General features: G+C 43.1%; 1 protein-coding gene across 6 annotated transcripts in view; it reads left to right on the top strand.

Moving 5' to 3' along the window:
• Positions 1-25,554, top strand: part of LOC106599379 (sodium- and chloride-dependent glycine transporter 1) — a 96,049-nt gene that overhangs the window by 55,041 nt on the left and 15,454 nt on the right. Inside the window, exons 1-2 of one of the 6 annotated variants that reach the window (XM_045714668.1) lie at positions 3,553-3,766; positions 4,078-4,180. The exons of 1 other annotated variant lie outside the window; for it this stretch is intronic. In XM_045714668.1, coding sequence (XP_045570624.1) covers positions 3,741-3,766; positions 4,078-4,180 — 129 coding nt within the window. In that variant the 5' untranslated portion in view covers positions 3,553-3,740. Of the gene's footprint in view, positions 1-3,552; positions 3,767-4,077; positions 4,181-4,724; positions 5,017-12,310; positions 12,569-25,554 lie in introns of those variants that run through there. 4 more of the 6 variants (XM_045714669.1, XM_014190582.2, XM_014190586.2 and 1 more) reach the window with 4 other exon arrangements.

Genomic DNA, 25,554 nt, shown 5'->3' with positions numbered 1-25,554 from the left:
GTTGCAAGATGGAAGCCACTCCTTAGTAAAAGGCACATGACAGCCCGCTTGGAATTTGCCAAAAGGCACCTAAAGGACTCTCAGACCATGAGAAACAAGATTCTCTGGTCTGATGAAACCAAGTTTGAACTCTTTGGCCAGATTGCCAAGCGTCACGTCTGGAGGAACCCTGGCTCCATCCCTACGGTGAAGCATGGTGGTGGCAGCATCATGCTGTGGAGATGTTTTTCAGCGGCAGGGACTGAGAGTTTAGTCAGGATCGAGGGATTAATGGAACAAAGTACAGAGAGATCCTTGATGAAAACCTGCTCCAGAGCGCTTAGGACCTCAGACTGGGACAAAGGTTCACCTTCCAACAGGACAATGACCCTAAGCACACAGCCAAGACAACGCAGTAGTGGCTTCGGGACTAGTCTCCGAATGGTTGTGAGGGGCCCAGCCAGAGCCCGGACTTGAACCCGATCAAACACCTCTGGAGAGACCTGAAAATAGCTGTGCAGCTACGCTCCCCATCCAACCTGACAGAGCTTGAGAGGATCCGCAGAGAACAATGGGGGAAACTCCTCAAATACAGTTGTGCCAAGCTTGTAGCGTCATACCCAAGAAGACTTGAGGCTGTAATCGCTGCCAAAGGTGCATCAACAAAGCACTGAGTAAAGGGTCTGAATACTTTCTTCCACTCCACCATAAAGGCCTGATTGGTGCTGCAGAGATTGTTGTCCTTCTGGAAGGTTCTCATATCTCCACAGAAGAACTCTGGAGCTCTGTCAGAGTGACCATCGGGTTCTTGGTCACCTCTCTGACCAAGGCCCTTATCTCCTGATTGCTCAGTTTGGCCAGAAATAATATTTCTGTTATTTATTTTTAATACATTTGCAAACATTTCTGAAAACCTGTTTTTGGTTTATCATTTTGGTGTATTGTGTGTAGATTGATGAGAAAAAAAACAATTTTAGAGTAAGGTTGTAATGTAACAAAATGTGGAAAAGGGGAAGGGGTCTGAATACTTTCCGAATGCACTGTAAGCATGGTCTAATATATAAAAAATAATTTCAACAAATAACTTTACCAATATGGTGTTAGCATTGTTTTATTTCAGTTCATGTTTTCCACCCACTGCTACACATTTTTCTAGAGGAAACACTGGACGATGCCATTACAATGACAAATCATTATGTGCAAATTTTAGTTTCAATCATTCAATTTACATTCCTGCAGTAAAAGATTTGAACAGATCCGAGCAATTACAGAGCATGGCATCTGTGATGTCTAATTGGAGCTAAATAGCAGACATAAAAGGACAATTAGAAAGACAAGTTCCCCAGTAATCTTGTCTCTTTTCCTGGTCATAGTCACCTCTCTCCACAGCTCTCGCCGTTCAACTATTGATAAGCGGCAGGAAAAATAGTGCATCGCAAAATCCTCATTAAATCTGACCTATTCTGGGTCTGACTAATAAGAGTTGGCTGTGGCCCCTGTAGAGTTTCTAATGACCTACAGTGTCATACTCCCCCACCGCCACGCTCGTGGCTGCCTGGGCCTCATATGGAAGCCCAAAGGAGCTCTACATGTGTGTAATTTATTCCACTATCCCACACACACACACACCACACACTCGCTCGCTCGTCTGCAGACCTTTACTACTAAAGAGCATGCAGAAAGTGTGCTGTCGCCTAGCTCAGGGTTTCCCAAACTCTGTCCCGGGGCCCCCACTGGGTGCACATTTTGGGGTTTTCTGTAGCACTGCACAGCTGGTTCAAATAATCCAAGCAGTGGATAATACCTATTATTTAGCCTTTATCTCTGGTCAGTTATAATATACACACAACATTTTAAGGAAGATTGTGGTAACTTGTATGTATTACTTATTTATGCTTGATTACTAGCATAACTTGCCCCTTTATGTTGTTCAATTCAAAAGCAATGTATCTGCTAATCTAATTTTAAATGTCGTAAATTACATTTGGCTAATAGTAGCGTAATTGTTGGAATATTCGTTTTTCTCTTTAAAAAAAGCAATATAGCACAACTACTTTATTATGTGAGCCAACTTTGTTTACTTCCCTTTTTAAACTGATGTGTGTACATCATCATTTCCTCCAATGAGGGTATGGCTATTTGCCTTTATGCAACCTCATAATGTAATGCAAAGTCATGTTCCAACGCTGATAGAGAAATCAGTACCTTCTGTCTTGGCCAAATGGCTAGCCAAATGACCGCGGTCACCGTAATAACTGTTCAGATAGCAAGAAAATGCATTCAAGTCAATGATGACATAATGGGTGGACTGGCATGCATTGCAAGTGTAACTATAGGAGCAAAGCAGGAAGTAAAATATATGCAGATTTCTGTTGGTTCAACTCAACTGACATACAAAAAAAATCCAAAGCATGAGCCACATCAGTTATCATGATTTGAATGAACATTCTACATTACCATGGAAATGATTACATCACAATACCAGGCAGCCATAGATGTGGTAAAGGACTCAATAGAACGTAGACATTCTATTACCAGATTGTCCCACATTCAACAAATCTGAATTACCAAAGTGGATATTTGTCAAATCCATCAAGATTTATGTATTATAACAGGCTCACAATCTGGTCACTTAAGTCCGATTTGGATATATTTGTGACTGCTAAATTTTAACTCCTGTTCGTATAAGCTGGTTGGCATAGCTAGTATACAGAAATCGGTAGTGGTAGTCTAATTCATTTTAAAATGTAATCCAGTTGATTGGTAACGATGACATGAACATGTGTTGGGGTTGACATCCATAAAAGCATTATACTCCGATTTTACCTCAACATAGTGTAAAATACATATAAACAATAGCCTAAATGTAGGTTAATTTTCCTGGGGGGCAGAAAGGAGACTCAATATATTTTCCCCATAGCCCTTTCCCCCACGTATTTCCATGGCAATTACCTTGTTTTGGTTGAGTTTGATTTACCTATTTATCTATTGCAAGTGTACCTATGAGTTTACCAGTGAAATTGCCAGGGTTAGTTCTTTTATTTTCATGACGTCTTCATCCATAACCGTCGGTTACACGGTTACACGGTAATTGTGCCAGCCCTACTCATGGAGTCTATCCACTGAAGCGGTTGCCACCATTGTCCCCCACTATCAAACATCCATTAGGATCCACGCCAGGTGTCTGTCAACTTTTGACACCACTAACAGGATACTCTTTGGAGGACTTGGCCAAAAGCAGAGTTTTGAAAGGCCTCCTTTGTGACACATTTTGGCATTTTGTTGAACCCTTCCTTACATTGTGATGCAATTCTAGTTCTCTCACTTAATGCTGTCTTTGTCACATATCGGTTGGCCATACATTGTCAAGAGCACAAATAATATGGTATTTTTGGACCTCTGAATAAAGAGGAAGAGCATGAATTAAAAATGAGTGGGGGGGGACCCTGCAAGCATGTTGTATGCAGTGAGAGAGGTATGTGCCCCTGTGCCTTTTGCACTACATACAGGGAGGAATTGGCAATGTCAAGGGACAAGGATTTGAGAGTCAAGTGTTCATGAATGAGAGTGTTGGTGGTCTGGGTGCAGCTGCCTTGAAAACAAGTGGAAGAAATGGAGAGACAGCAAGGGTAGTGAGTCCAGTGGAAGCGCACGGCTCCTCACTTTTTCTTTAATCTCTTGAGGAAGGTTTGGCAGGAGCCCTGACTCCAGGCAGCTAAACCAGCAGCTCCCCTCGCTCTGTATGCAGCCAAGGTGCTGGAATGACAACAACCCATTCATTGTGGAGGTAGAGGCAAAAGCTGTGGATCTCTCCTGTCTTTTTGGGAATGGGAGGGGGGGGCATTTTCCTGAAATCGTGAAGTAGAACAGAAAGGGGACACAGAGAGGGAGGGCAATAAAAGCGAGAGAGGGGGAGGAAGGGAGGGTGAGTGAGAGTGGGGAGGGAGAGAGAGCGCTACCATGCCGAATGATTGAGAGAGGCGGAGAGGAAACAGAACTCCATCAGATGAAATGAGGTGAAAATAATTCAGGCATTAATCAACCCAGGGCAAAAAGAGGCTGTTCTTTTTTTCCCCCCTCTTTCTGCGGAACCGAAAGGAAAGGTGTGAATGAAGAACTCAGGAGTGGAAACGAGAGAACCACTGGGCACTATCAAACCATGTCAGAGTCCAACAGCAATGCAGCCTGTACAGCTGACCAGGTCAGTTTCTTTTCACTAATTCTTTTCATCTTGTGACCTATTTGATACACAGATGTGATACCAATGATCTCTAGCAAAACGTTGTAATTTTGTCGACTCGTGGAGAAAACCTTGGACAGTTAACTGTTTAAAAAGAAATGGATTGGATTTTTTAGATTAGACGGAGAGAGTGTGTTTATCCAAACTATCAAAGCAGCAATTGTGTGGAGCTGCCCGGACGACGGTACAAGGTCCTGAAAGAATTGAATGAATCAAGACGACCTATTGTCTGGACCGCCTTATTTTTCGGCGATCATTCAGGGGGTCTGTGACGACTCAATAGCCCCCATACCACGTGAGAAGGGGGATACAGCTCTTTAAAAACCAGACCACGTGTGGCTGGACTGAAAAGTTTTTATAACTAATTGCAGTGGGAAGTTCTGGTGGTGCTGGCTGAGGGGTGTGTGATAAAGTTTCTAAGGAAGTGGGCAGGCTAACTGTGTGAAAGAGTGACAGAGTGGGAAAGGGAAAAGTGTCCTAAAAAGGGGGGTTGGCTCATATTTATGTTTTTTCTCTCTTCCTTTGCCACTCTCTTTAGTGGCCAAGGGACTTGTCAGTTAAACAATTCCACCAAAAGATTTGTTTAAAATAAAATATATAGATATCCGTTATGGCACTTTGTTCTTTGCCGATTTATGTGGAGCGCCAAGTCTTGTCACATCTTTTGGTTGGCCGCTGTGAAGACTGAGCAAGCCTCCTAGAGTTCAGTAGCAAACACAAAGAAACGACCGCTGACATCATTGCACATACTTTTAAAGAAACATTTCTATGAAGATAAAAAAATGGTGTTGCTCGCGGTAGGTAAAGCTTTAATTTAGCCCTATTTTTTCCAGAGATATATATTTTGTATGTACGTGTGTATGCCCCTGTTTTGACGTGTGTGTGTGAAGTTAATGTAATGCAAATTTGTCAGAGCCATGCATCTAATTGAATGTACCGTACTCCTAGAAGTGTAGGGGAACTTAAAGGGTTGACAAGGAGTCATCTAGATTTGTCATCTGTCGAAAAATTCTTAATTTACAATGGAAAGAAAAATGTTGCTTGTTACACCACAAAGTTGTCAAGACAATATTCACTGATATAACTCATGGCCTGTTAGGTATAACGCTTATCTATTTGCTCTAATTTTAGGCTTGGCTGTTCTCAATGTAACCTTTTTTTGTTCTGCTTGCTGATACTGAACATCCTATCCATTTTTCTAGTGTGTCCACAACCAGTCCATTTAGTTCCCTATGCCCTTGAGTTCCCTATGCCCTGTTTGCAGACTGTTCTTATTGTTCACTTTCATTGAGCGCATCGCCTCCCGTCGCCCCCTTATTAGGATGGACACAGATTTGAGTGAAAGCTTTCTTATCTATGTAGGGCGAAACAGCCTCTATTTACACAGATGAAGGGATGGCACTTGGTGCATGTGACAAAGGATGCAATCAATGTTTGTGCAGTTATTTTTTTGAATGATGCAATGTCCCTCTGATTCAGTCCTGGTATGCGACCTGCTCTAGAATCTATTTGACACTGTGTTCTTCAGAAGGTTTAGGTTACAGATAGCATTAACATCAGAGTCTACCTGGTAATGTATTTCTGCTGGAAAATGCATGTGTCACATTGCTATAGACATATTCCTAAAAGTGGATATAGACCACATACTGTTTGATTGGTGAACTGCTTACAAAGCCGTTGGCGATGATTGACGTTTTATGTTGAAGTTATACTGAGAAGTCTCATTGAATAAGTTACAGTAGTTGTTAGAGGTGAACTACTGCTGTCCTGTGTCGACTGGTTTATCTGACAGGATGATGGGTCACAGAGAGAGCTCTAGGATCAGGTGCACCTGACACGGCAGACCCTTCAGACAGACAGACAGAGCCTTGTCGCTTTGTATAGGGCAGCTACCTACCTACCGCACAGCCACGCTCCCCTGACTGACGATCATGTGTCATAAGTGACTCTCTCTGTACCAAAGAGGATGTGACTTTTTTTATTGCTATACTTTTATGGTATAGGCTACTTCTGTCCTCTGTATCTCAGTTGGTAGATAATGCCTCTTGCAACGCTTGGATAGTGGGTTCGATTCCTGGTACGACCCATAGGTAGAAGGTTTATGCACGCATGACTGTAAATCACTTTGGATTAAACCATCTGCTAAATAGCATATATTATTATAAAACCACTTTTTCAACGGATATCCCATTTCCTTATTCATAAACGAGCCGGTCTGGCCTACATAAATCTTCTGCAGTAGTTTGACCCCGCTGTTAGGAATACAATCGTCTAAGGTCATCTGTGATTGTAAAGCATGCTTGAGTGATAATTGAAGTAATAAGAACTTCAGAAGGATGTGGTAATTGCATGGTAGGCTAGTGTAGGCACCTCTGACTTAGTCTGACAGCCTTTCACAATGAGGATAAATGTAATGGCACTTTAACGTCATCCCTGGGTTTCATAAAGACATTTTGGTTTCATTTGATGGTGATATTGCTTGAAATCTGCTTGAAATTGTTGCCGGGTCCGGAGTCATGATAGATTGTAGTTTGGGCATAGGCTCAACTTGCAAGATTTATACATTGATTTTGATGTAAAGATTTGCCCACAAATTGTTGTTTAATCCTTATGTATTTGTCTTTCTTTTTTCTTTACTGAATTGTAGTGGGCTGATTTTGTGCCTTGAAGTAAGTGCCTAGATATCACGACACAGAAGTCTCTTTAAATTGTCCGAACCGTTTTCGATTGGACAAGAACATATTGCAGTTGAAAACATAGCTTGGAATGATTGACCCAAATGATTTCACTATACATAAACAGATTTGCTAGATCATGAAAGGCAGTGCCAGAAAGCTAATGAGAGCTGCAGAGTTAAAAAGCAGATATTTTTTCCCTTGGAGGCTTTGGAGCAGATTACTGTTGTTCCTAAATCTGGGTATGGCTCTGTTATGTTATTGTACTGCATATTTAACTTCAATACCCTGCAGAGCAGTTTGGCTGCAATGTTAGACTAATTCTGTAACACTGTAATAAGATGATTAACTCCTGTAAAAATATCCCTCCTCGTTCAAATATGTTCTTTCACCAATTGCTTCTTATTCTAGAGGATAAATGAATGAATGAAGAGGATTCTCTGAAACGATGGGATTGATTTAAAATACCAACAGTACTATTTAGGCCTGGTTACTGTAAAAATGTACTTGTGTTTTTGGTAAGCAATGGGTGTTAAATTAGCTAAATTAGTGGCTTTCGCTTTTGAAACACATCCGATTCCAATTGAACATTCATTTCCCAATTTTTTCCGGCCTATTTTCAGCGCTTCCAACTGGGTGCAGGTGGTGTTGAGAGGGCCAGTATATGGAGCGGAAGTCAGTGGTTGGAGTGTTTACACGCAGGGAGAGATCGAGGGCAGGCAGCAGAGGGGCGAGTGCACAGACATATGTGTGCTCGGGGCCTCTGGCTCTCCCAGTGCTGTGGGCTCTGTCTCCAGCCATGTTGTGCTCCTGGACCCACAGCTGGCAGCAGGAGAGGAGAGGAGAGGAGAAGGAGAGGAGAGGAGAGGAGAGGAGAGGAGAGGAGAGGAGAGGAGAGGAGAGGAGAGGAGAGGAGAGGAGAGGAGAGGAGAGGAGAGGAGAGGAGAGGAGAGGAGAGGAGAGGCAGCTAGTCCCACACTGCAGTACAACACAGCCTGGCTGGCTGGGTGCAGCCTGGCCGTGCTGCAGACCAATGTTGGGTGTTCTATACTCTCACTGATGTATAGAAACGATCTTATAATTCACTGCTAGTGAGATCAGTATGAAGACCTAGCGGACCTAGGCTTCGTCCCCAAAAGGCACCCTACTCTCCTTAAAGTGCACTAGGCCTACAGTATATAGGGAATAGGGTGCTATTTGGGACACTATATGGCGTTCAGGCTGGTTTAACCTGACCTGCAGACATATTGCAGATAAAATAAATGCAGATGGGACCGCCCACTGTGAAGTTTGAGTTTCCTTCTATGTAAGAAATAGTTGGTTTAGGGCATTTTCAAACATAACATAACTTTTCTCAGTGTGGTCACCTACCTAGCATGACAACGATAAACAATATACAACAATAGCAGCGATTGATGTCTGGTAATCATTTAGCTGAGTACAGACATCTAGGCCTAGTTCTTAAGATGGTCATAACATTCCTGAACTATTCTCACTGACCTGTCACATTCCACCAAGAATATAGATTCTTGTAAACATTAAAAGTGCAATATGTAGAAATCATTCTGCCATTTCCTGGTTGCTAAAATTCTAATAGTTTGCCTAATGTCTGTTTATGTGACAAAACATGCAATGTGGAGAATCATTTTACTATCTAAATTGCTGTGAAATATATTTTTAATAACCAAAAATCGTGTATATTCAGCTGTTTGAAGCTGGTGTACAAAACCTGAAATAAAAGAGGCAAAAACTAAACTTAAGAGTGAGAAGCATAGAAATAGCACACATAGAGCAGATATGCCGCTTTGTAGACTTACTTTCAATAAGATCTATAACAAACATTTCTATGTGAATTTGGTCGGGTCGCCCAGAAAGTTACATATTGCAGCTTTAACCACCCGTGAATCATCTTATTGTGTGTCAAACCTCATACACTACATGGCCAAAAGTATGCGGACACCCCTTCAGTTCAGCGATTTCAGCCATTGTTTACAGGTGTATAAAATCGACCACACAGCCATGCAATCTCCATACACAAACATTGTCAGTATAATGGCCCGTATTGAAGATGCTATCTTTCCAACAAGTCAGTTCGTCAAATTTCTCCCCTGCTAAAGCTTCCCTGGTCAAATGTAAGTGCTGATATTGTGAAGTGGAAACGTCTAGAAGCAACAACGACTCAGCCACGAACCGGTAGGCCACACAAGCTCACAGAACAGGACCACCGAGTACTGAAGTGCATAAAAATCATCTGTCCTTGGTTGCAACACTCACTACCGAGTTGCAAACTGCCTCTGGAAACAATGACAGCACAATAACTGTTTGTCGGGAGATTCATGAAATAGGTTTTCCATGGCCGAGCAGCTGCACACAAGCCTAAGATCACCATGCGCAATGCCAAGCGTCGGCTGGAGTGGTGTAAAGCTTGCCGCAATTGGACCCTGGAGCAGTGGAAACGCGTTCTTTGGAGGGATGAGTCACCCTTCACCATCTGGCAGTCCGATGGACGAATCTGAGTTTGGCAGATGCCAGGATAACGCTACCTGCCCCAGTGCATAGTGCCAACTGTAAAGTTTGGTGGAGGAGGAATAATGGCCTGGGGCTGTTTTTCATGGTTCGGGTTAGGCCTCTTAGCTCCAGTGAAGAGAAATCTTAACACAACAGCATACAATGACATTCTAGACGATTCTGTACTTTACTCAACTTTGTTCCAACAGTTTGGGGAAGGCCCTTCCTTGTTTCAGCATGACAATGCACCTGTGCACAGTGAGGTCCATACAGAAATGGTTTGTCAAGATCGGTGTGGAAGAACTTGACTGGCTTGCACAGAGCCCTGACCTCAACCCCATCTAACACCTTTGGCATGAATTGGAACACCGACTGCGAGCCAGGCCCAAACGCCCAACATCAGTGCCCGACCTCACTAATGCTCTTGTGGCTGAACGGAAGCAAGTCCCTGCAGCAATGTTCCAACATCTAGTGGAAAGACTTCCCAGAAGAGTGGAGGCTGTTATAGCAGCAAAGGGGGGACCAACTCCATATTAATGCCCATGCTTATAGAATGAGATGTTCGACGAGCATACTCTAACAGTGAGGGACTCTTCCTATTTTTTTGTGGAATATAACAGACTTTGTTTGAAAAGGCCATATGGGATGCTTTTGTCTCCACTGGATGTTGTGAAGTGGATTCAGTTACTAGTTGGGTGTCATTCCATTCTAAGCATTGATGTTTTGAGTGGTTGATTAGCCTGGATGTCAGTGAGTGCATTTCCTCTGGATGACTTGCTGGCAAGGGGTTTGTGCTAAAAGTGCTATGGCTGCTGACGACAGCTGCATGATGAAAGGGGATTTATCACTCTTTACTCTGAGTTTATCACAGAGGACCTTCATCAAAACATAGGTCTTTCCGATTAGATGGTCCAGTGCTTATTCAAATCCCGTATTTGGTGCGGACATTAAAGAATAAGGTTTAATAGGTTCAAGAGAAGTGTGTCATTGTGTGAAGTGTGTGAGAGCTAGGTGACTAGAAGGTTGGTTGTATGGCTCTATTTCCTCAGGCTCCGGACCTTTGGAGGCATTGGATGCGTCCAAAATGGCACCCTATTCCCTATGTAGTGCACTTTTTTTGGACCAGTGCCCATAGGGAATAGGGTGCTATTTGGGACACAGAAATTGGCAGGTCAAGTTCAGTGTGAATGGCCTAGGAACTTGAAGTAGAGTACCCTAGCATACAGTAGAGTCTCAGGACTTCTCTACCACAGCTCAGTGTCTTGATCTATGGTGCAGTGTTGTTAATGACATGACAGACCATGGCCTGGAGACAGGGAGCACGGCTTGGAAGAAGCTAATTAGTCCTCAGATTTAGGACTGTCATGAATGGAAGGGAAAAGCGTGGAAAGAGAAGTCTCCCTCTCCTCAAAACCTGCTTTTTTGGGTTGAATGCTCATCTCTCTCAACTAAACATCTTCAAAACAGATCGTGCAACACATCTAGGATGTGGTTGGCTGAAGATATTTTTTGAAAGTCATTGGTGCAGATGTTGATAGGCCCAGCACACTCTCAAAGTGATGTTAGACTTCCAGTCATCTCATTGAGAGGTTCTCTATAAGTCAGCATAATTAGTCTAGTTGATGTGCTTACCTGCATGTTATTGTCTATTGGGTACTGGCTGAATAAAACCCCAAATAATATCTGTGGTTTTCTTTAAAATGATGAACTGACCTCCCCTGCTCCCAGCGTACTAAACCAGACCTCAGCCATGTGCGGGATGAGGACCTGTCAGGACCTGATGCTAACAGACTTTGAAGATGTTTATGTCCTTCTTATCATACCGTCTTACACTATTGCATGAATTTTTCTTCTCTTGTTTAAGGAGAGACAAAACTGGGTCAATTTATGTAATCCTGAAATTCTTGCGAGTACTGCTGTTATAATGACGAAGACTCTAAATTGCCTCAACCTGCCTTGAATTGAATTGGTAAAGTCAGCCTTTAAGTTTTTGTCAAATACTACTGTAAATGTAGTCTGCCTTGTCTGATGTCTACATCACTTTTCTGGAATAACATGGGATGTCTGTTTTAAAGTGTACTGTAGCTCAAAGCTATACAGTCAAATGATGACCAAAGAACAATGCTCATTCATGGTTGAGCAGTGTGGCCAGTTACATGTAGCTAACTGCTTTGTCAACCGCGATGGAGTTCAAAGTATTGCTGGGTGAATTGTCATAAAAAAAGGAGTTTATGATATATTTCATGTCACCTGAATATTTTTGTTAGGGAGAGAGAGGGATGGATTTGTGGACGAGATGGGATATGGTGTGTGTTTGTCTATACAGTATGCGTTTGATTAAAGGATTCTCTAAGTGTATGTGCTGTTGCTTCTCTCTGTGTGTGACTGTGGGAGCGAGGTGGAGGTGAACAGCTTGCTTTGGCCAATAGGTCCGTAGGCTGTCTCCCGCATCACTTAACGGCCATGCCCAGTGCACAGTAATTTAATTATCTAGTTAAGCGATCCGCGTGGCTGAAGCGAGACCTGGTTGTCTGCACAAATTAACGCTGACCGTTTTTTTCTATAGGAGCGTCTATAGCTCTCAGCCATGCAATCCTTTGTTTTATCTGCCAAAATCCATCAAGTTAGTGGATTTGAACATGAGTCTGACAACCCGAGACTAGTGGCAACTTAACTACTAACATTGTCAACTGTCAAGGCAATTACTCATAGCTATTAATTAGCCTAATGCTGTCTTGCATTTTTAAATCAATCCCGTCCCTCCCCCAAAAAATCTAAATGCAACAAACAGGATGTAGTTGCTAGTCACTGGCTGTTTTGCCCAGAACTTGGTTCCTGACTTGGAAACCACTCCTACTGCGCCCCAGACTCCTAGGCAAGGGTAGCTAGATGCAACGTGGAGCCCTAGGGTGTATTCACTAGGAACCAAACGGAACCAAACGGAACCAAATGGGAAGGGACGTTTTCCATTTGGAGTAAACGGTTTCTGTTGCAAAACATTTTGGACTAATGGTTACACCACTGGTAGACCCTCCCTAAGTATAAGTCAGATACTCAAGTTGCTCAGCCGCTGACTGACTGACCCAAGTGGCTTTTGCATCAGTGCTGGGAAGTCCATTGGTGTGTAAGGGGTATGTGACCAACAGTTACTATGGAACTTTTTAAGGTAAGGCTATTGCAGTGTTTTTGGAATGTAGGCCTATCTTTTTGGCATGCACTTGGATGCCATAACAATTCACAGTGTATTGTGGGATTTGTATTTATCCATTCAGTTTGTATTTTTAATATAATATGGGCCTACAATTGATGCTGTTTCTATCTCATTGGGATTTTTTTTGTTGGTGATTGGATATTTAATTGAATTATATAGTTGTTTATTAAAGTTAAGTAGATTTGGGTTAGTACAGATTATTTGCCTAATAATTTGCATATTGCTTGTTTTTATTTTCATGTTTGATGTGTTGCTTTTGGGGAGAAAACTGTTAAACTGTCATTCAAAATATTTGATTTAATGTTTTTATATCAACATATTAAAAATGTATATCTACAATTTGAAATTCAATCAAAATGCGGTATGACCAAGATATGACTTTCAAGAAATTTTAAAGCACACTTTCTCAGATATTCTAAACAAAGTCCTAGTCTGACGATTGAAAGGGATGTTTTGCTGTCCATGATGCAGTAGCCTATAGGATCAGGTCTTCCAGCCAGCTACTCAGGGGATCTTGATGTGATTGTGACTGTAAGCAGTGCTTGAGTGATGTAACCCAGAGATGACCCCTGCTTCTGGGAGGCCATCAAAGCACCCCATTTGCTGTGACTGGGCCCAATTTTCCCCTGTCTTTCCTGACAACTCACCATTACACTTAATTAATCAACCATGGAAAGTAGGTATTCACACCATGCCCAATGGGATCTGGAGGAATGTGGCCCTCCGCTAGCCGGGTGAGAAGCCACAGTCTCGCTGTCTTTAGTTGAATTACTTTCACCTCACATACATTTTATAATGCTGCCTTTGAGGACATTGAGGATCCAGGTCTATTTAATCACAGTTGAATACAACTGAACCCATCTGTGTTTACTCCCAAGGTGAAGTTAGTTAGTTAGTTAGCATTATATCATATTATCAGTTATTAGGGTATCTACGTGTGCCACTTTAAAAGATTGGTATTGGAATGACTGTATTAGTCACTCTTGGTTGACTTTGATTTGAAGTTCGATAACAACCTGTTTTTTTATCAGGTACAGTTATTTTCAAATGACATTCAAACTACGATAGAATGGATGGTAGAAGGGGTGTTAGGCTAGTGAGCTTCCAATGTTAGAGTTGTTGGGAGGGTGTTCTATTGATGGAAGTCTTCCCTTCTGAGCAATAATTGGATTTATTTTTAAACATTTTATTGAGAAAGTTTAAAAACAACAACGAAAGATGTGCGGCTGTTGGTTTGAAACTTATTTTTTAAATATAACTTTTGCTAAATGCTTTTTAGATTTGGCCTAGCTACATGAAGCCCAAATCACACAGGGAGACGTCCTTCAACTGCGTGATATTTTTGTGCGAGAGTAGCAAGCTTCAATTCACATACACTGTGTAGCTTATGCCAATGTACAGCACATTCGGAAAGTATTCAGACCCCTTGACTTTTTCCACATTTTGTTATGTTAAAGCCTTAATATAAAATGGATTAAACATTTTTTCTTCCCCTTCATCAATCTGCACACAATACCCCATGATGACAAAGCAAAAACGGGTTTTTAGACATTTCTGCACAAAAAATAAGAAATTTCACATTTACGTAAGTATTCAGACCCTTTTACTCAGTACTTTGTTGAAGTGCCTTTAGCAGCGATTACAGCCTCTAGTTTTCTTGGGTATGAAGCTACAATCTTGGCACACCTGTATTTGGGGAGTTTCTCCCGTTTTTCTCTGCAGGTCCTCTCAAGCTCGGTCAGGTTGGATAGTGAGCATTACAGCACAGGTATTTTCAGGTCTCTCCAGAGATCTTCAATCTGGTTCAAGTCCAGGCTCTGGCTGGGCCTCTTAAGGACATTCAGAGACTTGTCCCGAAGCCACTCCTGCGTTGTCTTGGATGTGTGCTTATGGTCATTGTCCTGTTGGAAGGTGAACCTTCGCCCCAGTCTGAGGTCCTGAGCACTCTGGAGCAGGTTTTCATCAAGGATCTCTCAGTACTTTGCTCTGTTCATCTTTCCCTTGAATCCTGACTAGTTTCTCAGTCCCTGCCACTGAAAAACAATTCCACAGCATGATGCTGCTACCACCATGCTTCACTGTAGGGATGGAGCCAGTTTTCCTCCAGAAGTGACGCTTGGCATTCAAGCCAAATAGTTCAATCTTGGTTTCATCAGACCAAAGAATCTGTTTCTGATGGTCTAAGAGTCTTTAGGTGCCTTTTGACAAACTCCAAGTGGGATGTCATGTGTTTTTACTGAGGAGAGGCTTCCGTCTGGCCGCTCTACCATAAAGGCCTGATTGGTGTAGTGCTGCAGAGAAGGTTGTCCTTCTGTAAGATTTTCCTATCTCCACCGAGGATCTCTGGAGCTTTGTCAGAGTGGCCATTGGGTTCTTGGTCACCTCCCTGACCAAGGCCCTTCTTCCTCGATTGCTCAGTTTGGTCGGGAGGCCAGCTCTAGGAAGAGTCTTGGTGGTTCCAAATTTCTTCCATTAAAGAATGATGGAGGCCACTGTGTTCTTGGGGACCTTCAATGCTGCAGAAATGTTTTGGTACCCGTCCCTAGATCTGTGCCTTGACACAATCCTGTTTTGGAACTCTACGGAGAATTCCTTCGACTTCATGACTTGTTTTTTTTTTTTCAAATCCTTTCCAAATCATGTCCAATCAATTGACTTTACCACAGATGGACTCCAATTAAGTTTTAGGAATATCTCAAGGATGATCAATGGAAACAGGATTCCTTCTACCTCATGGCTTTGGGTTTTGCTCTGACATGCACTGTCAACTCTGGGACCTTTATATAGACAGTTGTGTGCCTTTCGAGTCTCATAGCAAAGGGTCTGAATACTTATGTAAATAAGGTATTTCTTTTTTATCTGTTTTTGCTTCATCATTAGGGGGTATTGTGTCTAGATTGATGAGGAAAATGTTTTATTTCATATATTTTAGAATAAGGCGTAAAGTAACTATAGGCCACATGTACAGTAGATCTTGTTTTATGGATTCTTATTCAGCTCTTTAGTATAGGTCTTGTAAATATGACTTCTCAGTAAAAGACACATGACATCCCAATTGGAGTTTGCCGAAAGGCACCTAAAGGACTAGTGGTGCAACGGATCACAAAACTCACGGTTTGGATCGGATCACAGTTTTGAGTCACGGATCGGATCATTTTTCGGATCCGCAAAGAAAAAAGGGAGACAAAAATTTGCTTTCCATTTATTACTTAAAGAACACTTAAAGCAAGGAACTTTTCAATGTTTAAATAAAATCTTAAAATAAAATATTCAATACTCAAATGTTAATTAAAGTGCAATATGAGGCATGATACCTTCTTCCTTTGAACAATAGTGAATGTAAAAATAGCCTATGTCCACGGCATCAAAAACAAGTAAAAAAAGAAAGAAAGCAAAGCAGACCTGAGCTTATACAGTTGAAGTCGGAAGTTTACATACACTTAGGTTGGAGTCATTAAAACTAGTTTTTCAACCACTCCACAAATGTCATGTTAACAAACTATAGTTTTGGCAAGTCGGTTAGGACATCTACTTTGTGCATGACACAAGTAATTTTTCCAACAATTGTTTACAGACAGATTATTTCACTTATAATTCACTGTATCACAATCCCAGTGGGTCAGAAGTTTACATACACTAAGTTAACTGTGCCTTTAAACAGCTTGGAAAATTCCAGAAAATGATGTCATGGCTTTAGAAGCTTTTGATAGGCTAATAGACATCATTTGATTCAATTGGAGGTGTACCTGTAGATGTATTTCAAGGCTTACCTTCAAACTCAGTGCCTCTTTGCTTGACATCGTGGGAAAATCAAAAGAAATCAGCCAAGACCTCAGAAAAATTTTGTAGACCTCCAGAAGTCTGGTTCATCCTTGGGAGCAATTTCCAAACACCTGAAGGTACCATGTTCATCTGTACAAACAATAGTACGTAAGTATAAACACCATAGGACCACGCAGCTGTCATACCGCTCAGGAAGGAGACTCGTTCTGTCTCCTAGAGATGAACGTACTTTGGTGTGAAAAGTGCAAATCAATCCCAGAACAACAGCAATGGACCTAGTGAAGATGCTGGTACAAAAGTATGTATATCCACAGTAAAATGAGTCCTATATCGACATAACCTGAAAGGCCGCTCAGCAAGGAAGACGCCACTGCTCCAAAACCGCCATAAAAAAGCCAGACTACGGTTTGCAACTGCACATGGGGACAGAGATCGTACTTTTTGGAGAAATGTCCTCTGGTCTGATGAAACAAAAATATAACTGTTTGGCCATAATGACCATCGTTATGTTTGGAGGAAAAAGTCTATTGGAGTGGCCATCACAAAGCCCTGACCTCAATCCTTTAGAAAGTTTGTGGGCAGAACTGAAAAAGCGTGTGCGAGCAAGGTGGCCTACAAACCTGACTCAGTTACACCAGCTCTGTCAGGAGGAATGGGACAAAATTCACCCAACTTATTGTGAGAAGCTTGTGGAAGGCTAACTGAAACGTTTGACGCAAGTTAAACAATTTAAAGGCAATGCTACGAAATACTAATTTAGTGTATGTAATCTTCTGACCTACTGGAAATGTGATGAAAGAAATAAAGCTGAAATAAATAATTTTCTCTACTATTATTCTGACATTTCACATTCTTAAAATTAAGTGGTGATCCTAACTGACCTAAGACAGGGAATTTTTACTTGGATTAAATGTCAAGAATTGTAAAAAACTGAGTTTAAATGTATTTGGCTAAGGTGTATGTTAACTTCCGACTTCAACTGTAACTTCAAATTCCTTAAAAAAAAATATGAGGAAGTCTACATTGTCTGGGGAGAGGGTAGACCTCTTTGCATTCACTATGTCCCCTGCCGTGGAGAACACCCTCTCGCTAGGAACTGAAGTGCCACGCACAGCCAGGTAGCGTCTTGCCATCATGGCATTGTGAGGGTATTTCCACTCATTGCTTTTCCACCATGCCAGTGGATCACCATCCGCTGGAATGCCGCTTGCTGTCTTGTAGGATGCCACCTCCTCTTTGATGGTGTTGGAAAACGTCTTGCCTGTGTCCTTGCTCGCAAAGGTCTCCCCGAAAAGCTCCTTCATGGCCAAATGATTTTGTGGAGGAGATGCCTCTGAGTCTGCTCCTGTCAGCTCTGTGACTTGACCCTGCAGAAAAAATGACTTGATCTATTCAACTAACTCATTATTTATTTTTCATATTTAATAGAACTATAATTGTGGCAATAACATTTTAATAAAAGCCATTATTATTCCAAATCAAAAATGGATGATTCTAATAGCAATAGCATAGACTAAGATTAGACTGCACTATATTTATTATTTAAGTAATTCACTCTTATTTTTTTAAGATCGTGCCTTGGATAATTTGTCGCCAATTTTGATATTTTTCTCTTCATAAAGATCTGGCACGATCTTCATACTGAAGTGGGTGCGCGAGGGGATTTCGTAGCGTGGCTCAAGCACTTGCACCATATGTTTAAACCCTTTGTTTTCCACAACAGAGTATGGCCTCGTGTCTGCAGGGATAAACATCCCAATAGATTTGGTGATGGCTTCAGCCCGGTCTAATTCTGCAGCAAAGGGCTTAAATGCCGCGGTGAGAAGTTGTCTCTTGGCTGAGTTGTCTCCCGTCGCTGACACACCAGGGTGATGACGCTTTAAATGTGTGGCCATGCTCCATGTATTTCCATGATCATACGGATTTCATGTGGCACAATGCCTACACACCGTAATGGTGTTGTCCACCACCCTTCTTCCGTCATCATATTTGACAGGGAAGCCAAAATGCTCCCATACATGAGACTTAAATAAAGCGGGAGGCTTTTCCAGTTCTTCAGCTCCTCCGCTAGCCATGGCTGTCGCTGCTCTTTTTTCTTCTTTGCAACGCGAGCATCCAGGATTGATTCGTTGGGATTCAACATGCCCCGTTCACGTGAACAGTACACACAACTGTTTAAAAAAAATAATCAAATCAACCTTCAGGCTTCAGAGTAAAACACAGCACGCATCTGTCTTGTCTTTATCTTTTCATTGCAACTCTGCATCGAGATTTAGGGAATTATTACTTTAAAAAGTAACAGCGGCAGTAAAACTGTATTTCACACTATGATGGTTAAACTCTGCAATTGATCCGTGGTTCACATGCGGGCCGAACTGTGGGGGGTGATCTGTACGGATCGTAGTATGGATCAACTACGATCCGTTACACCACTATAAAGGACTCTCAAACCATGAGAAAGAAGATTCTGTGTTCTGATGAAACCAAGATTGAACTCTTTGGCCTCAATGACAAGTGTCACGTCTGAAGGAAACCTGGCGCTCTCCCTATGGTGAAGTATGGTGGTGGCAGCATCATGGTGTGGGGATGTTTTTCAGTGGCAGGGACTGGGAGACTAGTCAGGATCTAAGGAAAGATGAACGGAGCAAAGTACAGAGAGATCCTTGATGAAAACCTGCTCCAGAGCGCCCAGGACCTCAGACTGGGGCGAAGATTCACCTTCCAACAGGACAACGACCCTAAGCACACAGCCAAGACAATGCAGGAGTGACTTTGAATCTCTTTGAGTGGCCCAACTCGTGCCCGGACTTGAACCCGATCTAATATCTCTGGAGAGACCTGAAAATTGCTGTGTAGCAACGCTCCCTATCCAACCTGACAGAGCTTGAAATGATCTGTAGAGAAGAATGGAAAAAACTCCCCAAATACAGGTGTGCCAAGCTTGTAGCATCATACCCAAGAAGACTCAAGGCTGTAATTGATGCCAAAGGTGCTTCAACAAAGCACTGAGTAAAGAGTCTAAATACTTATGTAAATGTAGTATTTCTTTTTTTTTTTAAGAAATAAGCAAAAAAATTATGAAAACCTGTTTTTGCTTTGTTATTATGGGGTATTGTGTGTAGATTGAGGATTTTTTTTGTTATACCCATTTTAGAATAAGGCTGTAACGTAAGAAAATGTGGAAAAAGTCAAGGGGTCTGAATATCTTCAGAATGTACTGTACATACAGGCAGATTTGATGGTTTGTCAGTATTGTTCATTCAGTTATGGTCAGGAGTCTACAGTAATAGTGGTGGAACAGGAGGTAACTAGCTGTGGGAATCAGGTGCTGGGGTACATGTGCAGAAGTGTGTTAAGGTCTTCTGGTGTGTGTGTGTGTGTGTGTGTGTGTGTGTGTGTGTGTGTGTGTGTGTGTGTGTGTGTGTGTGTGTGTGTGTGTGTGTGTGTGTGTGTGTGTGTGTGTGCGCACGGCATGTGTTTACTCAGCTATGATAAGTGAACACGCACAATCTCCCCCCATGTACAGTGCAACATGGAATTGTGCAGTGCTAAAAAAAATCTCTCAATCATAGTAGTGTAAAACGCTATGTTTTGTTTTCGTTCTCAGTCTCCTCTTCCCTTTTTCCGCCCCTTGCTGATCTTGTATTAAATGAAAATGAGTTGTATCCTTAAACTGTAGTTCATAGCCTATCGCTCAGTCATTCGGGCCAGTCCTTCAAATAGTTCTTGGCACAACGAACAAAGTTTAGGTAAAACGTGTTATGTCTCACTCTCAGGCAAGTAAACAGTCCAATTTTGGGGAATAGTGCTGCTCATCGAGGCGCAGTGGGCTACATAATGACTTGTGATGGTTGCATGCCTAGTGAGGATGCAGGCAGGAGTTGTCACTAAATGCCAGGGAGCTCTGGGCCGCCAGCCGGCCTTGTAGGCTGGAGCTTTACAATAACAGACACAATTCTGGCTTTTCCTGTTGGCAGTATGGCATGCAAATCAGGTCTCATCTACTATACTGTGTGTACTGTAGTAGCAAGCTGCTTCTCTGGGACTCTGGTCAGGCCCTAGGTTGGGTTTACACTCAAGTGAAGATGGAGCATGTCTATCACCATGACAGGGTCACAGCTGTCATTGGCCATGCTCTGTCCATCAAATGATCTGGAATGGTAGAATGCATTGGTTATCTTTTTATTTGCTTTCAGCAGAACTGAAAATAACCGTGTATTAGCATGACAAGCCAAAAAGCCATGTTAGCACCAAATGACCCATAATCAGACCGACTCGTTTGAGAGCTAACCCAGTAGTCATTTCAGAACTATCACCTGAGTGTACATACACTGCATTCGCAAAGTATTCAGACCCCTTCCCTTTTCCACATTTTGTTACGTTACAGCCTTATTCAAAAATGTATTAAATGCATGTTTTTCCTCATCAATCTACACACAATAGCCCATAATGACAAAGCGAAGAAAGGCTTTTTAGAATTTTTTGCAAGTGTATTACAAATAAATAACAGAAATATTATTTCTGGCCAAACTGAGCAATCAGGAGATAAGGGTCTTGGTCAGGGAGGTGACCAAGAACCCGATGGTCACTCTGGCAGAGCTCCAGAGTTCTTCTGTGGATATATGAGAACCTTCCAGAAGGACAACCATCTCTGCAGCACTCCACCAATCAGGCCTTTATGGTGGAGTGGCAAGACGGAAGCCACTACTCAGTAAAAGGCACACAACAGCCTGCTTGGAATTTGCCAAAAGGCACCTGAAGGAGTCTCAGACCATGAGAAACAAGATTCTCTAGTCTGATGAAACCAAGATTGAACTCTTTGGCCTGAATGCCAAGTGTCACGTCTGGTGGAAACCTGACACCATCCCTACGGTGAAGCATGGTGGTGGCAGCGTCATGCTGTGGGGATGTTTTTCAGCAGCAGGGACTGGGAGACTAGTCAGGATCGAGGGAAATATGAACGGAGCAAAGTACAGAGAGATCCTTGATGAATACCTGCTCCAGAGGGCTCACGACCTCAGACTAGGCGAAGGTTCCCCTTTTAACAGGACAACGACCCTAAGCACGCAGCCAAGACAATGTAGGAGTGGGTTTCGGGACAAGTCTCTGAATGTCCTTGAGTGGCCCAGCCAGAGCCCGAACTGAACCCGATCGAACATCTCTGGAGAGACCTGAAAATAGCTGTGCAGCGACGCTCCCCATCCAACCTGACAGAGCTTTAGAGGATCTGCAGAGAAATATGGGAGAAACTCCCCAAATACAGGTGTGCCAAGCTTGTAGCGTCCTACCCAAAAAGACTTGAGGCTGTGATAATTTTTAAAAATATAAATTAGCAAAAAATTCTAAACTTGTTTTTACTTTGTCATTATGGGGTAGTGTGCGTAGATTGATGGGGGGGGGACAATTTAATCAATTTTAGGATAAAGCTGTAACATAAGAAAATGTGGAAACCGTCAAGGGGTCTGAATACTTTCCAAATGCACTGTATTTGCCCAAGTCTTAGCACTGAATGGTTAAATGTCTTTACATAGACTTTGAGCACACTCACCCTTTCTCCATTCCTTGCACGATTCAAATCTGTCTGTCTTTCTCTGTCTCTCTCCCCCTCCCTATATCTTTCTCTCTCTCTCTCTCTCTCTCTCTCTCTGTCCCTTTCCCCCCTCCCTATTCTTTCCCTCTCTCTCTCATGGGGTGCACCTGTGTGCAGTGCGCTGGAAGGAGGCAGGCCAGGCAGGACATTGGGAGTTAGGCTGGGGCCGGGGCCACTGATTTGGAAGGGCCCCTCAGAGAGAAGAAGAGAGAGAATAGAATGTGTTTACGTAAAGGGCAGATGGGCCCAGCTGGGCGTGCGGTGAGGATGGGATGGGATGGGAAGGGAAGAGATGGGGCTGAGTGTGTGGATCTGAATCAGGCAGTCTGTCACCCCATTGCCTATTTAGTGCTCTGCTTTTGACCAGGCCCCATAGGGTGTATAGAATAAGGTGACATTTGGGGCACAGCCTAATAGCCAGGTCAGAGAGATAGCCTGGAGAGAGAATCGGAACAGATGGTGAAGTGGACAGGAGTTGGAATGATGCAAATCCTAGAAATAATGTTCTCTATAGTTTACAAATCATGCCTCATGTATGGAATCAAGTCGGATCAATGCTTGGATAAGCCTATGTAGAGCATTTTAAGTCCAAGTTTTTATGTTTTATGTGCTGAGTATGTTACTATGAGTGAACTAATCTCAGCAAAAAAAGAGACGTCCCTTTTTCAGGACCCTGTCTTTCAAAGATAATTCGTAAAAATCCAAATAACTTCACAGATCTTCATTGTAAAGGGTTTAAATACTGTTTCCCATGCTTGTTCAATGAACCATAAACAATTAATGAACATGCACCTGTGGAACGGTCATTAAGACACTAACAGCTTACAGACGGTAGGCAATTAAGGTCACAGTTATGAAAACTTAGGACACTAAAGAGGCCTTACTACTGACACCAAAAGAAAGATGCCCAGGGTCCTTGCTTATCTGCGTGAACGTGCCTTAGGCATGCTGCAAGGAGGCATGAGGACTGCAGATGTGGCCAGGGCAATAAATTGCAGTGTCCGTACTGTGAGACGCCTAAGACAGCGCTACAGGGAGACAGGACGGACAGCTGATCGTCCTCGCCGTGGCAGACCACGTGTAACAATACCTGCACAGGATCGGTACATCCGAACATCACACCTGCAGGACAGGTACAGGATGGCAACAACAACTGCCCGAGTTACACCAGGAACGCACAATCCCTCCATCAGTGCTCAGACTGTCCGCAATAGGCTGAGACTGTCACGGTTGCCGTAAGGATTGGACCAAGGTGCAGCAGGAACGTGTATACACATCTTCTTTATTCAATTGAAAAGAAGGAAAAACAAAAGAAATACGTATACAAAAAAACAACGAACGCCACTAAACAGTCCTGTCAGGTGCACAGACACAAAACAGGAGACAACTACCCACAAATCCCAATACAAAAACACCCCTATACATAGGACCTTCAATCAGAGGCAACGAGGAACAGCTGCCTCCAATTGAAGGTCGATCAAAACCCTAAACATAGAATTAGAAGGACTAGACTAGAACATAGAAATATACTAACATAGAACATAAACCAAAAAACCCCGGAACCACATAAAACAAACACCCCCTGCCACGTCCTGACCAAACTACAATAACAAATAACCCCTTTACTGGTCAGGACGTGACAGAGAGAGGCTGGACTGAGGGCTTGTAGGTCTGTTGTAAGGCAGGTCCTCACCAGACATCACCGGCAACAACGTCGCCTATGGGCACAAACCCACCGTTGCTGGACCAGACAGGACTGGCAAAAAGTGCTCTTCACTGACGAGTCGCAGTTTTGTCTCACCAGGGGTGATGGTCGGATTTTCGTTTATCGTCGAAGGAATGAGAGTTACACCGAGGCCCGTACTCTGGAGCAGGATCGATTTGGAGGTGGAGGGTCCGTCATGGTCTGGAGTGATGTGTCACAGCATCATCGTACTGAGCTTGTTGTCATTGCAGGCAATCTCAACGCTGTGCGTTACAGGGAAGACATCCTCCTCCCTCACCTCGTACCCTTCCTGCAGGCTCTTCCTGACATGACCCTCCAGCATGACAATGCCACCAGCCATACTGCTCGTTCTGTGCGTGATTTCCTGCAAGACAGGAATGTCAGTGTTCTGCCATGGCCAGCGAAGAGCCCGGATCTCAATCCCATTGAGCATGTCTGGGACCTGTTGGATCGGAGGGTGAGGGCTAGGGCCATTCCCCCCAGAAATGTCTTGGAACTTGCAGATGCCTTGGTGGATGAGTGGGGTAACATCTCACAGCAAGAACTGGCAAATCTGGTGCAGTCCATGAGGAGCAGATGCACTGCAGTACTTAATGCAGCTGGTGGCCACACCAGATACTGACTGTTACTTTTGATTTTGACCCCCCCTTTGTTCAGGGACACATTATTCCATTTCTATTAGTCACATGTCTGTGGAACTTGTTCAGTTTATGCCTCAGTTGTTGAATCTTGTTATGTTCATACAAATATTTACACATGTTAATTTTGCTGAAAAGAAACGCAGTTGACAGTGAGAGGACGTTTCTTTTTTTGCTGAGTTTATGAGTTGCGTCATGGGTTGACAGACTTGGCTTCTCACAGGTGGGAGAGCTGGAGGTGGGAGGCCAGCCGGTCAGCAGGCAACATGTAGCAACCCAGTCTGTCTGCCATGTTGTGTTGTGTGGGTTGGCTGGACTCTCATTCCACCCCGGGCCCTCTCAGCTGTACAGCTGCCCTGCCCTCGCCTCGCACTGAGCAGGGGTGCTCCTCCTCCAGACGCTCAGCAGTTAAAACACACTTACACGCGCACACACACACCACACAGGCATCACCCTGAGGAGAGCAGCCTCCACACACACTTTCCCACGCACCCGCACAGGCGCACACGTCTCACACACTCAATGGCCCGCCAGAGGAAAATAAAGGACATTTTGGCTGTAATAATGTTATTGATATGCAAGAGTTTTGTTTGGTGATATGGTATTATTTATCCCCTCTTTAGTTTACAATTCAACACAGAGGGGTTGGGGATTCTTGTGAAAAAGGTTAACTTTGTTTTAAATCTAACATTTGGGTGCAACCAGACTCCAAACATCACTAGGGGGCAATCACGAAAATATGGGATTTTTCTGTTGTTTTGTTTGTCTTTTGATGATGAATAAGTTGTCTGCCTGCGTGAGGCCGACTCTGCTGGGAGCAATGGCCCGGGGAGCTCAGCAAGTAGGCTCAGATGGTGCCGTTAGACCGTGTGTGTGTGTTTTTGTTCCTCATGCGCGTGTGTGTGTACTGTACTTAGCTTTTCACATCCCTTTGACTGCACATAATATCCAACAGTGCACTCCAGGAGACACCAGAACCAAAAACCCACAGCAATCCAAACCTTTGTCACATTTATGATTAAGGTAGTATAACATTTACCTGAACGAGTTGTATTGAAACTAGAACATGTTTGAATAGTTGTTAATGGTTCTGTGGTGCCATGGGAGAGAACATGTGTTGCTCTGGCTGTGTGAGTTAGTTAGTCAGTGAACTTTTGGGGATAGTGAGGAGGTCAGGTCAGAACGAGGACCATCTGACGCCGAC

The sequence above is a fragment of the Salmo salar genome, chromosome ssa03 (genome assembly GCF_905237065.1).
Source record: "Salmo salar chromosome ssa03, Ssal_v3.1, whole genome shotgun sequence".
In the NCBI taxonomy this organism is placed as follows: domain Eukaryota; kingdom Metazoa; phylum Chordata; class Actinopteri; order Salmoniformes; family Salmonidae; genus Salmo; species Salmo salar.
This window is presented reverse-complemented; position numbering and strand designations above follow the sequence as displayed.